The sequence below is a fragment of the Labrus mixtus genome, chromosome 8 (assembly GCF_963584025.1).
Source record: "Labrus mixtus chromosome 8, fLabMix1.1, whole genome shotgun sequence".
NCBI classification, from domain to species: Eukaryota; Metazoa; Chordata; class Actinopteri; order Labriformes; family Labridae; genus Labrus; species Labrus mixtus.
In genome coordinates, this window is record NC_083619.1 from 9,917,619 (window position 1) to 9,931,441 (window position 13,823).

The 13,823-nt window shown below is 39.3% G+C and overlaps 1 protein-coding gene across 1 annotated transcript; it reads right to left on the reverse strand.

The window, feature by feature from the left end:
* Positions 1-6,018: 6,018 nt before the first annotated feature.
* On the reverse strand, positions 6,019-11,033 carry b3gnt5b (UDP-GlcNAc:betaGal beta-1,3-N-acetylglucosaminyltransferase 5b). The gene is made up of 2 exons (XM_061044159.1): positions 10,768-11,033; positions 6,019-8,294 (listed from the first exon to the last, which is right to left on the reverse strand). Exon 2 carries the CDS (start codon positions 7,983-7,985, stop codon positions 6,822-6,824), a length of 1,164 nt encoding a protein of 387 aa, XP_060900142.1. The 5' UTR covers positions 7,986-8,294; positions 10,768-11,033; the 3' UTR covers positions 6,019-6,821.
* Between the last annotated feature and the right edge of the window lie 2,790 nt (positions 11,034-13,823).

Genomic DNA, 13,823 nt, shown 5'->3' on the forward strand with positions numbered 1-13,823 from the left:
TGGTGTGTGTCATTAAAGTCTGTACTTTAATGTTTGTTAAGCAACCTTTAAAATAGACTAAACGTTTTATACTGGGTAGCACCGACCTGCACGATCACGAGATGTGACAGCACCATCTAGTGGTCGATAAGGTTACTCCAAAACACTGGGTCAGCTTTGGAATCTAATGTCAGGTTTCTAATACACTCAACATTTGATACAGCTTGAGGTCATTAATTCAAATGTTTTCTAAGATTAAAAGGGTTGTATCTTTAACTTCCTGACAATAAAAATCATGTGCTCCTTCACACGATCAAATGTTCTCTTCTGATTAAATCAATTCACTAATGAAAATGTTCGCCTTTGCCTGCACAAAGTTCAGTCGACTGCAGGAACAGCTTAATACTTTTACACGATGGCCAGTTCATAAAAACGACATAATGTGAATGTTACACTTGTAATCTGGTAGCTGCTGTGGATGGACATGTGTGCTAAGTAACCAGTGCGGTATAATGCAGTCATGTGCTTCGCAGATCATTAAACATGCAAATATAGAATTACTTTATTGATCCCAATGTGTGCTACAGCAGCATGTTATCAGAGCAAATAAAACAATATAAGAATAGATACAAAGTAAATAAGAACTTAAAATATAAGAGATATGAGACTGTTAAAAGGTACATGCCTCCACACGAGTCTAGGATATTCTTCCACACAGCAGGTCATGTAATTTTACATTTTTTATCCAAGTTGAAATAGGGTAATAGGTGATTTGATATCTGTCTTAATGTTATGAAATGTGACATGACTCACACAACAGGAACATTGTTTTTCTGAATGGGGTAGTTTATTGAATTCAGATTAAAAGAACACAAGTTCTGAAACCTAAAAATGATTCTAGTAAGCCAACAAGCTACATATTTGTCATTTTAGTCTTTCGTCGCTGTATTGTGTGTATGCCATACCGTATTTTATTTTTATCAGATTTTAAAATGTGCTATGGAGGACTCCAACATGAATTTCCGTTTTACTAAGTGTGGTTTATCCTGGAAACAGAAAGCTGGTGTCTTATTTCGGAAGGCTTCACAGTTTTATTCCACTGTGTCTTCTTGTTCATGCTGAGTATTAAAATAAAAACAACAAATCAAAATAACACCTTTCCTCCTAAAAACATTTGAACCCAAAATGACACTGCTGCATATAACCCAAATAAGAATGTATTGTACATTATGTTACTTATGTTGTTTTAGTTGGAATATTGAAAAAGGTTTATTTTCTTTAGTTTAAATAAAACTACGGTGGCCGGTAGGGGTCAAACGCTCAGTAACTGATGAAACGACATACATTTAGAAAAACGCGCAGCATACATAGAAACGCTGCACATTGAAAAGCAAATGCAAACTACCACAACAAATGTAAAGACACAAACGTGCTGCAAAAGAAACAAACGCGCTGCAGGTACAGAAACAAAACTTAATGTTAGACGAGCAGGGTATGTCTGTCTGTGTTTGGCTTAGTGCGCATGTGTGAGGGTGGGAGGAGCGAGAGAGGAGCGAGAGAGAACGAGGCGGGTGTGTGGTGAGAGGCACGTTGTCATAGCGGAGACCGGAGCAGGATGTGTCGCAAAGTGTATGTACAGTTCAAGATCTGCGAGCGTAATAAACGGCCCGGAAGCCCAATATAACAAGCCGGACTCTCCGTTGTCTGGTTACACCTTGCTGCACCCCAGTGAAGTGACGGGGGTCAGGGCCCTGGAGCAGATAAAGAGTCTCTCCTGTGCGCCCTGACCAGGGTTGGAACGCGGAGCAGGAAGGTTAACATTCAGTCAAAACACACACAACCAGAAAACAACTGCAAACACAGAAACAAGTTTGTTGTGGTAGTTTGCATTTGCTTGTGAATGTGCAGCGTTTCTATATATGCTGCGCGTTTTTGTAAATGTCTGTTGTTTCATGAGTTGGTGAGCGTTTGACCCCTACCGGTCACCGTATTAAACACATTTAGCAATTTGTTAATAAAAGCTTTCAAACGTACAAGTTCCTTGTTAATCTCCTTTTCTACACTTGTGTCAGGAATGTTGCATGCACTTTGGAGTGATCTAAATATAAAGTTATAATGAATAGTAGTTGTGTAGTAGCAATGCTTCAGGACTGAGTAACTACCCAGTATGATGCCTCACTTCATTCTTTTAATTGATCAGAAGCTACTCTTTTTGGATGAGAAGTTACTCACTATCTACCCGTTAACTAATGGTTAACTAGTAGTTCTTTCCCCACTAACTATGCAACAATTTGTGTGGTTTATCCAGCATTCTTATCCATTAAAGAATCATTAGCTACTCTAGAAAATGTGATGAGGAAGTACTCACTATCTACCCATTGCTTAGTGGTTACTTAGTGGTTAGTTCCTCTTAGTTTCCCACTAACTAAGCAGAATATGTGTACCTTATTGTAAAGTGTTATCCTCAAAGTGTCAAAGTTCTCCTTCAAGTCTCTTACATTGAATTAACTTTTTTTGACCCTTACAAGATACGTTGTGTCAACTTTTTCTGGTTGAGCAGACTCTGTTTTGCAACACATGTAAAGGTTACATCAACATAACAAAAGTTATGGGGTAACGGGGTACCGTGTGAAACAGCCTACCTACGTCCTCAGTTTTGGGAGCAAATAACGTGTTTCGCCTGTAGCTTCCTCAGGCGCATGCTGGGCGAACCTGAGGAAGCTACAGGCTAGTCTGTTCCCTATAAAGTTACAGTAAAGTCATTTTCAGCGTCCACTGATTATTGATTTATTTTTCAGCATACAAAATATGTTCATATTAAGTTGGCTTATTGTCTCTAACAAGATTTCTACACAATGATAGATTCTCTAATGCAAATGTTTGAGTTTCTGAAGAGAGGAGTCACGTGGGCTTCATCTGAATGAAGCTGTCTCTTTACAGTCGTGAAGTATTGGAGGGAGCTTGCTTATTAACTTGCACACTCTGCATATATATTTAGCATGTTAAGCAATTATTTTGCTAAGCCAACTGTCAGGAAAAGACTAAAGAAGAGCTTCACTGTCCTGATGGTGCAGCAAGCAGCTGACTCCTCATTAATAATCACTTTAGTCTAAAAATTTGTATATTTCTGGAAATCAGACTCAGCAGCTCATTTAGTGTAAACTTCATTATCCATTTTAAATGAACATACCTGCTTAAAAACATTTAGGCATCTGGTTTTGTGTTTAAAGCCCTTTGTGTGAATTATTCTTACTCGTGTTGTCTTGAACACAGAGCAGCTGCTTGGGGAACAGCTAATCCAGGTAACACCAAATGTGCAAAATAAACATATAGGGCATTCATAGAGAGGTGAAGACTCTATCTGCTCTGTGTCAATGTTCCAGACGTACACAGATTCACCTACTAGTCTTGCATAATGGAAATGGATTCTGTATAACAATCCACACTTACATGTCTTCCCCAGTATATGGGGCTCACAGTTTGTTCTGTCTCTGTGACCTGAAGATATGCAGAATCTGTACCAACGCCAAAACCGACACATGATCAATGTGTATCCTGGCAGAATATGACCTCTCTGTGCTGAATTATGTCGTAAAAAATAATCTTTACAGTTTTAGTAAGTAAGTCAAAGTACACGCTGTCTTGTGAACAACAACATGAAAAAGTGAACAGTCAAGTAGAGGTACTTTTCCCACTTATGGTTAAAACAGATGTGCGGGATGGGGATTGTGTAAGACATGGGACAATGGGATATAAATGTGCAAGTCTTATGTATGTCTGAGGATATGTTGTTATATTATGGTTGGTAAAAGATTGTCATTAAGACCCTGTGATGGAAAGCATGGCATTAATAAAGATATTCCTAAAATAATAAAATGAACAACGTCTTAATTTTTGAACATTTAGAGTCATTCATGGAGTGCTAGCTAGCCAGTGAAGCCCTATAAAAAGCCTTTGATCAATATGAAACAGATTATACCGAGTTCTGTACAGTTAAAGTGAGCACACCAGAAATCATCTACCCAAAATGCAAAGAATTCCCTCACATATTATTTGTGCTTTCACTGAAAAAAAACTCCAAATGACTGAATCTTGGCCGTTATTGAATTAGGCCTACTTATTGATTATTAAATCTCCCTATTATTTTCTGTATTATTTAAAAGCCTGTTTGGACATTAAAAATTATGTTTAAGGTTCAGTTTCTCCTCCAGCCTGCATCACAAAGTTACAGAACTGCAAAATGACCTCCTGATTAGTTTATCCGTGAAGGTTAATGACATCATGACCTTTATAATATGTCTTTAAAGCACTGACACAGAACCAGCCTCAGTTATTACTGTCAGGGTGGTGCCAGATGCCTCTGTGGATCAAACATACTCTGGACACTGATGACTCTCTGGCCAATGCCGGGAGATATTTTTGGCTCTGCATATCACATGTCAGATGTAAAACGTCTGAATGAAAATCTCAATGAAAAACATTCCAGTGCACACTCAGGGGCAAAGTTAATCTATAGAGATGTGTTTGTGTGTAGTAGATTGTGTGTGAGCTATCGTAAAACGTTTGCACTGCGACGAAGCCTGAGAAACCCCCTCACCTGCTCTGCCGTGCAAACTGTGTGTCGGTTTGTGGCTTCTGCACATGGTTGCAGTTTCTACATTGTTTCCCACCGACACTGTGGTCAGGATGCAAAAACAAAGCACAAGGTTGTGATCATCTTCTCTGTTCTCAATAGGCACTTCATCTTTGATAAAGATTTTAAAGTGTTTCTTTTATTCATTTTATTCCTAATTTACCCCAGCTCTAAATGACAACTTGTACTTGAAATATAACTTGATGATGATGCTCCTTTATTAAATCTATGTTTTTCTTTTACATTTTTACCTGTTTTCTTCAGAAACCACTATACCTTCCTTGAAAAAAAAACATTCAGATAAAGGGACTGTTCAGTTTTGTGAAGTGGGGTTGTATGCGGTACTTATCAATAGTTTACTTAGTACACATATAACAGCCTCTGTTTGAAGAAGCTGGCCGGAGAACCAACACAATCAATGGACTGCTGTGGACGGGCTCACTAGGAACATATACTTTGGGTATTTTAGAAAAAGAAAAAAAAAATCCCCATTTCACTTTCACGTCAAACAGCCCTTTCCTTACGCCCTATGTTTGTTTGGAGGCAGGTGAGCGATTTCCCTCCGTTTCCATGTGTTTAAAGCTAAGCTAACTGGCAGGCAGAACAGACAAAAGCAGAAAAAAAAGATTGTTGTGCATTGAGATTACAATAAACCTACGCCGCAGCCTAGGTAACACTATTGTGAGCATTTATTCTTGTGCTCTGTTTTTGCCTCACTTGGCAACTAAAACTACTTAAACTCTTTCTCTGCCATTCTAAGAAGGGTCTGTGGCTCTGCTGAAACTTGTGGAATCAACAATCAATGTTGATGACATCTTGGAACCAACTTTCTCTTTTAAGTTGTGTTTTATAGATTCAGCAAATAACATCACATATCAATTGATGAGCTTAAAAGTGCTGGTGAACTGATTTTGTGATATTTGAACAGAGCTGAGGTCGCTGTTTCCCCAGTTAGTCCTAGAGCTAAGCTAGGCTAAGCTAAGCATATTCTGGCTGTAGCTCCTTAATATCAGACAGAGCGGTAGTGTTCTACCGTCCTATCCCTTGCATTGATTCAACTTGCATATTTTCCCCAAATACCACTCATTTTGCAGAAAATGTTAATGATTATATTGGTGGTTGGCTTAGACTTCAATCCACTGGCCAGTTGTTTTGGCTTCTGCATCTATCAATATGTTTGGCTGCTTCTGAGAACTATTAATTAAATATCTAAAACTACCATTAAAGAAATAAAGTCACTACATTAGTGGTTTTTAACCTCCGTTTGATATTGTTGGTTTAAAGGTCTGGTATAAATAACTTTGCCATTGAAATGGAAGTAATAAAACAGCAACAACAATTTGCAGTCAGACTGGGGACTAATCTTATTATTGATCTTCTTCTTTTAAACAAACACATGAAACACGTTTCACTTTGGATATTTTATTTCTTTAAAAAACAATTTTCACAAATTTTATTACAAACTAAAAAAAGACTGTGTAACATAAAAAAAAATACTCATTTTGAACCCATGATTTGTTGCACACCATGACTTCATAGGTATTTCCAGCACAGGAACTCACACAGGAACATCCATTACTTCCTTTGAGACATTCTTGCACTTACATATGCAAACATTTTTAGTTCCGACATGTCACTGTTCCATAATGTGTCCTATTATCTGGAAATTAATCACACATTTTTAGAAACTTTTTGTTGGCCCTTTAGTTTCATATGCGTTATGAGTTATATATCTATTTTAATAACAGGTAATAGAATGTGTAAAGAATACTGTTGTTTTTTTTAAGAATTAAAAGTTTTGGAAACCCTTTAATGTATTACAGTAGTTGAATCCACAGGAAGAATTTCTCTCATTATGAACTGGCTGAGAAAGACAATTGTTATGTTCATCAATAAAATTCAAATTTGTAAGCATGGAGGGTTTGAGTTTGGATAACAGCTTCTTTTAAGAGCCTGCTTTGAACACATTGTGCTGTGAACGCAGTCAGTGTTATCACACCTCCAGGACTTGAGATCTCTGACGTGTTAATGACCACACAAACATGAATCGTCTCTGCCTGTTCAAACACAGAGCACACAAACTTCAGTGTTTTCACATGGGTGTCCAACTGAAAGGACTGAGGTAATATTTGCAGTGATGATCCTCCTTTCATTTTGCGCTTTGTCACATTCCCACCCTGTGTCACACCCTTACACACACGACCCTGAACTACAAAAAGGCTGCTTTGCAAGGGTATGTGTTGAAAAAGTAAGGTTTGCAGAGGAGAGAGACTTTCACTGCTGTGCAATACAGCCTCCCTATGAGTCCAGATGTCCTCTTTTTCACCTGTGGGTCTGTCGCTGCCTTCCACAGGTCAAAGATATCTTCCACATGACCGTGTGAGGTCATCATCTGGTTGTAGATGCACAAGTGATACGGCGCTTTGCCCTCACCTGAGAAGAAAACGTGCTCCTGGGGGGACACACCAATGGCATTGGCGCAAATGCCCATGAACACATCATCTATGTAAAGAGAGGCGTTTAGGGTCAGCGTGGCTTGGTAGATTCTATCTGCTACATCTCTGGAGACCACATACCCAGCCCCGGCTGTGTAGTCTGGGTATGACAGCCACTGGTACATCTCGAAGGACACGTAGTACTTGCTGTCTTTGCTGCGGATTGGCGGAGACGCTCGGTGCACTCGCCCAATCCAGAAGTCTGTGACGCCCCTACTGCTCACATCCTGAAGGTAGCTTACCAGGTTTGGCATGTGCACAAAGATGTCGTCGTCAGCGGTCATGAGAAAGCGGGCATGTGAGCAGTGGCTGTGCATCCAGTGGAACTGCATGATCAGTTTCAGAGTCAGGTTGTGGAAGGAGTCGAGAAAGTCTTGTTGGATCAAATCACCATGGAGTCGGTCCTCGTGAATAAGCAGTTCCTGAAAACCGACCCCACTTCTCTTGCTCCACGAGGGCTCCTCCTTCTTGGTCGGAGGTGCTCCTAAGGCGAATACCACCTTGACTGTCACTCCCAGGGCTGTTTGGATGTAGGTCTCATTACCCCATGTGGACCTGATGGCATTTCGCCTCTCAATGTTCTCTGGGGACGTTTTAACAAAGAGGAGTAGGAGGACGTCCTTTCCAACGCACTTGTCCGGGTGGTCCAGCAGGTAGTGGAAGTTGCTGAAGCTCCTGGCCTGCTCCCGTGGGATGGTGAGGCTCTTGTTGATGTAGGTGAAGCGGTTGACCAGATAGCGGTAGGAGTAGGACTTGACGTGGCTGACGACATTGCTGTCCAGCTGCTCCCAACAAACCATCACCACCGAGAGCACCAGGCAGGTGGTCATCAACTGCACACACTGGCATCTTCGGATACGCCGGAAATTCATTAACATCCTGGAATTCTGTCACCCGGTGGCGGTGTTCCTTGTCTGGTTGGAGATGGCGATGAAGCGGGAAATTTGTGGTGAGGACGAGCTGAAATGGTTGAGGATAAGGTGGTTTTGAGTGTTGTTCCAGTGCCTTGGAGCAGCACTTGGTGGGTCTTCCATCCTAGGCTTTCCACATTCAGCAGGAGGCGTAGATTGGGGTCATCGTATCTGCCAGGGAAATGTCCACAATGGCAGAAGAATAACTTGATTGCTCACAGCCGCCCAGCAGATGAGGATTCATCTTTTACCCATGAAGAAGTTTTTTCTGCGGAGCTGGAAAAAAAAGGGGAACATTTACCATTGTGAAAGATTTTGACAAATTGAAACTCACTTACTATCTGCTGCCATTATTCCCAAAAGGAGGAAGTTAAGATATATTAAATCACCATTTGCACAATGTCTGATTGACCAATGCCTTTTCAGAAATAAAGTTCGATGTATGCAATGGGTCTCATGACATGTTTTGCAACAGTTTTAGTGACGAGTACTCTTGTTCAGCATTTTGTTATACTATTACTTGCAATCAACTGAGGCAATGAATAAACTTAAGTTTCAAAACAGCAGCCCTACAAAAACTTTTAAAATGAGACTGCTTTCAGGTTGGATCTGAACTTGGTGGGGGGTGTAAAGGGAGTGGGGAGGATGACTGAATGCAAAAGCCAACACAGCAAATGTGGCAATGCAAGCAAAGTCCATAATGGAGGGGTTTAAGGGGTAGACCCACTGAAATCGCTGAGAGTCACGGAAAGCATTCGGACACAATGGAAGGCGTCAGAAAAGCTCGGCAGCACAATGCCGGACCAGAATAGCCTGCTTCCGGCCGGGCGCAGTCTGAAACCAAGGGGGATCATGATGGGCCTGGGGCCTGGGAGTCCCAGTGCACCCCGAGAGCTTTTTAAACATCATTGGATGGCCTGAGCCTAATGGGGTCACTGGCTCAGAATGGCTCTCTTTTCTCTCAGCCTGATAATGAGAAACTCTGCTTCACCTCTGGTCCACGTCAGCTTTGTGCTCGTATGTGAACACTGACTGTTACACTTAATTCTTTATCATACAGTACACTTTTATGATCACAAATCCTAAAGTTTACTGGTTCATAAAGCAAGTGTAAGATGTTTTTATTGCTCCTGTCAGCATGTTAACAGTCAAACAGTTAACAGTTAACTGTCATATGTAGATAAGTTCAAACATGCTGGACTGTGGACTGTAAAAGTATATATTTTTAGATAAGCGATATAAGAACCTATGGAAGATTTGAAGGTCTTCTAACAAGCAATACATCTGGTCCCAGCTCATCCTCTCAGGGTTACTAAACCCACAATTGAAAAATAGAAAATCTATTCATGTGGTTTACAAAGGCAGATATTTAAGGGGTTTTACATGTTGTTTTTATATTTATATATCAGGATTCAACCTTTAGAGTTACTCAATCTTTGGCACATAAGACAAAATATTCCATTTAAAAAAGCATTTAAAAGCAACATAGTTCCCCTCACTTTAATGAACAGAACACATGGCAAATTGTTTTGTAGGGACTATTTCTTTGGCAGAACGCACTAAGTATCAGCTCATATGGATATTTCTAGAATAACGAGCTGCTGCTTATTTACATTTACGTTTTGTTGGTGCATAAGTCAAATCTATCTGCCTTGCTAGTTATTACAGACTTCACAGGATTTGATTTGCTTCATTTGATCCTGTAAATAGAAAGTTATCTCCAGCTGGTCAGGCCCATTACACGCCTTTCTTTGCCTGCTGCCTTTGTAAACATTTGAACCATAAATACAGACGCACACACGATTATATAAAAACGTTTGTCTCAGGTAGAGATGCTTCTTCCTTAAAAACTTCAAAAGCATTTTGTACCAGGCTGTACATATGAGACAACACTGTTCAGACTAATATATAGGAACATCAAAATCACACAATAGTTAGTTACACAATAAGACACCCAAAGAGATGGTGCTTATGTGACAGGTGCACAGACAACAATTTAGTTTTTCCAGCATTAGAAATTACAGTCTAGTAAAAATTACATTGACACATTTTCTATTTAAAATCTTCTTTATAATTCTTTCCTTACATTTATAGGATATTTGTATTGATTTTTTTGGAAATCAACAATTGGAGGAATTATATATGTAATTTCTGTTCAGCCTTTGGGAAAACCTTTGGTATGAACTAAACAGTTATCTTAAATTAGATTATTTTTTCATTATGGAAGATTATCAAAACAGGATTAAAGATAATCCAACCAGCAAATGCATTTGTCTTGTTACTGAATGTTGCTCATTCATAGTTTGATATTGTCTCTGTTTGTTAGTCCTGCATTTGTTATTCAACATGAAAGTTTTTATGCTGTTGTCTCCAGCAGGAAGTCTTTGTCTAACTGGGAATATTTATGCTAAAAGGTTAGATTAATAGGGGGAAAGACCGCGCCCTCACACAGTGGTAACCTTTAGCTGCTTGAATTCATTATAACACTATTTATAAAAGGTGTTGCCCCTGTCTCTTCCTTTGAACAGGTTTGTTCTGCCGTCATTCTGCCCTATAGAAAACATACACTGGAGCCAGCACAAACACAAAGTGTTGATCCTCACTCCTCTGTCTGCTGCATCTAAAACAAGCACTGTGAAAGTGAACCACCCGACCCTACAAGCATGTTTCCAAAGTCACTTTATTTATAGAGTTGAAACACAGAGAAGGAAAAGCACACCATCACTTCACTAATGAAACCAAGACTCACCGGTAAAAGAAAATATCTGTATGTGAATCCGAGAAACAGTTACAGTCTCTTTCCCCGTCTTCTTGCGATCTGCACAGATGCTCTTCTTCTTTGAATTAAATCCTCCCTCAGCAGGTGATGGGGCAGGCATCGATCCCTCGTTAAACGGTCAAACCCTCTTGTCTTGTCGGTGACTGTGTGTTTCCCGAGATCTCCCCTGTCCCCTGACTTTATGGAGATGACTTGTTAGTGTTGGTTGCCGAGGTTCTGTCTGTCTCTCCCCTCCCTCACGCTGAAGTTTTCAACTTTTAACCACGCCCAATAACCTATGACGAGGGCCTCAGCGGCCACGCGCCCAGGTCGCCTGGTCCTGCCATGCAGCAATACAGGTGGCCAATTATAAGCGACTTTAAATGAGCTAATTTCATTGTTTAACAGACTGCAAGAAGACAAGAATTTGCCATAGTGATTCTACAGCCTTTTTTACTCTGTTTTAATGAGGATTGAAAGCTAAAATGCTGTTATGATAGTGGACTATAGCTGCTGTGTCTTTAGGTTATTTGTGAAATGAATACAGGATTTTTGACTCAATTATGATTTCATCCCTCTTGGATTGATCTGAAACTGATGAGTCACACCGTGACACAAATGACTTTATCAAACTGCATTCAGCCTCCTCAAAGATAAGGCTCACATTAGCTCGGAAACTCACATTGCTAAAATTAGCAGTTGTTGTTCAGCTAACCTCTGATCAAATAGCCTAAATTGTTTTTGACATGTCACAACATCCCTCAGAGGTTTTATTTTTGATCAAACCATCATTTCAGGTGCTTATCAATCACAAAGTGGTGAAATGTTAAAATGATGAAACAAGAGCTTCACACCCAGTGATTAGGATGAAAAGCGTCTGTTCTTTAATATGTCAGTTAGTTTACTCATGCAATTTACTTCCTATAAAACTTTGAGGAACTACGAGTTAACATTTCCTCAATTTAGCACAACATGTTTCATAGGGGTTGTACATCAGTAGGCCTAGGTTTAAAGTTACTTAGAAAACAGAAAACAGTTAGTTCAGATAAATAATGTAAAATCAGATGTACGTGTACAATATTTATTGTGGGGTAACTCAGGGGTTGGTCCTAGGACCAAAACTGTTTATTTTGTACACTTGTGATTTTGTTAATGCATCCAAACTGCTCAAGTGTATTCTATTTGTGGATGATACCACCTAATTTTATTCTGAGAATAAAATAGCACAGGTGTTGGATGTGTATTATTATAAATAAATTATCATTGAATCTTGAAAAAACACATTTCATGGTATTTAGTAACAAAGGGAAAGCATTGCTGCGTCTGTGGATGTAGAATTGGTATTTTAATTCATAAGGTAAAGGAAACTAAGTTCTTAGGTCTCATGATTGATGTAAATGTGAACTGGAAATGACATAAATGACATAAACATATCGTAGGCAATTGCTCTGCCTCTGCTCAAAAAGTAAAGGGTAATTAGATAATAAAGCATTGTACATCTCAATAAAACTCAATGATTATTCCATATCTGAACTGTGTTGAAGTATGGGGAAGTACTTGTAAAACATACACTCATTCAATCTTCATTTTACAAAAAAGAGCCATAGGAATCATCAGTAGTAGTCGAGAGATCAATCAAACCGTTATTCATTCAGGAATTAGTAGATTACAATATAGCCTAATGAAAATGATGTATGAAGCTCTCTCTGTGTGGTTAAGGTCTACCGTCTGCTAAGGTGGGGGTACAGAAAGCAGAAGGAAATGATCTCTTTTTCTTTGTGCTCTGTTAACAATATTGCAAATTGTTCTTTTAAAAAAAAAAAAAAGTATCTTTGCCATTTTAGATGGCAGCAATGCATCCTCAATTTCGCTGCTTGTCATGGAACATTAATATAACTGTAAGAGTTTGGAAATACACTTAACTCTTTCAAGTTGATGATCAGCAAAAATTCAAACTCACCTTTTTACAGTTGAAAGCTGTATGGGTACCGCCTTCTCCCCTCAGACTGAAGGTTTATCAGCATGGAGATCCTGCTGCCTAAAACCTTCCACTGAAACAGATGAGGACCAGCATTTTGGATCCAAGAAAATATGGGAAGTAAAACAGATTAATAAATGGGAAAAACTTGAACCAGAGGTGGGGGACTCGAGTCACATGACTTGACTCGAGTCAGACCTGAGTCGCAAAGTTGATAAAAGACTTGACTTAACTCAAGGCTTGAACTACCTTACATGCCCAGTATGTCTCCTCAAATATCGTGCAACTTAGTACTATAGTTTACTACAGAACCAGGGATAAATCTATGTACCGGTACATGTATTCATGGTGCCTTGGTGACTCTGGGGATGTTGAAGACTGTGGAAATCTCCCAACATTTCATCTGGCACTACTGTAAGGTTCAAATTTAAGTTTTAGTTTTTTGTTTCTATGAAAACTCACAAACATTATTATATGGATTTCATAAAATATGATAAAGAGGTTCATTATGCCCAGGGAAAAGATCTCTATGATCGAGTATACCTAGTCTTTTCCTTTTGTACTCTATATGTTCAAAGAAATATCTCTCTGCATCTTCAAGACAGATTGGCACATCATTTGTTCCAAACTTTCATGATTCCCAGATGACATATCTCCTAAGTCCTGAGGATTCTGTTAGTTCCTAACACAAGATACACAAGTAAACCTTTAGATGTATGACAATAGAAGCTATTGAAGAGGTCTGAGGCACTCAGAAGGGTATGCATAAAAATCCTTCAATACATCAGGGCAACAGATTCATAAAAACATGCCAACATGTTTCAGCCATACAGGCCTTCATCGGGGCAGGTGATTTGAAACATACATTCATATCCCCCTTTTCATTTTGAACTATTCATTTAGCAAAAACATCAGGCCACGATTTCATTGACACACGTGGTGTTTTAAAAGCGCACACAAAACTAAACCTTCCTTTAAATGGCATTAAGGATTGCTTTATAAGAATTTATTTTTAGCCTTTTAATACTAACGTTTACGATTAGACACATTTAATCAGGATCTCGTAATT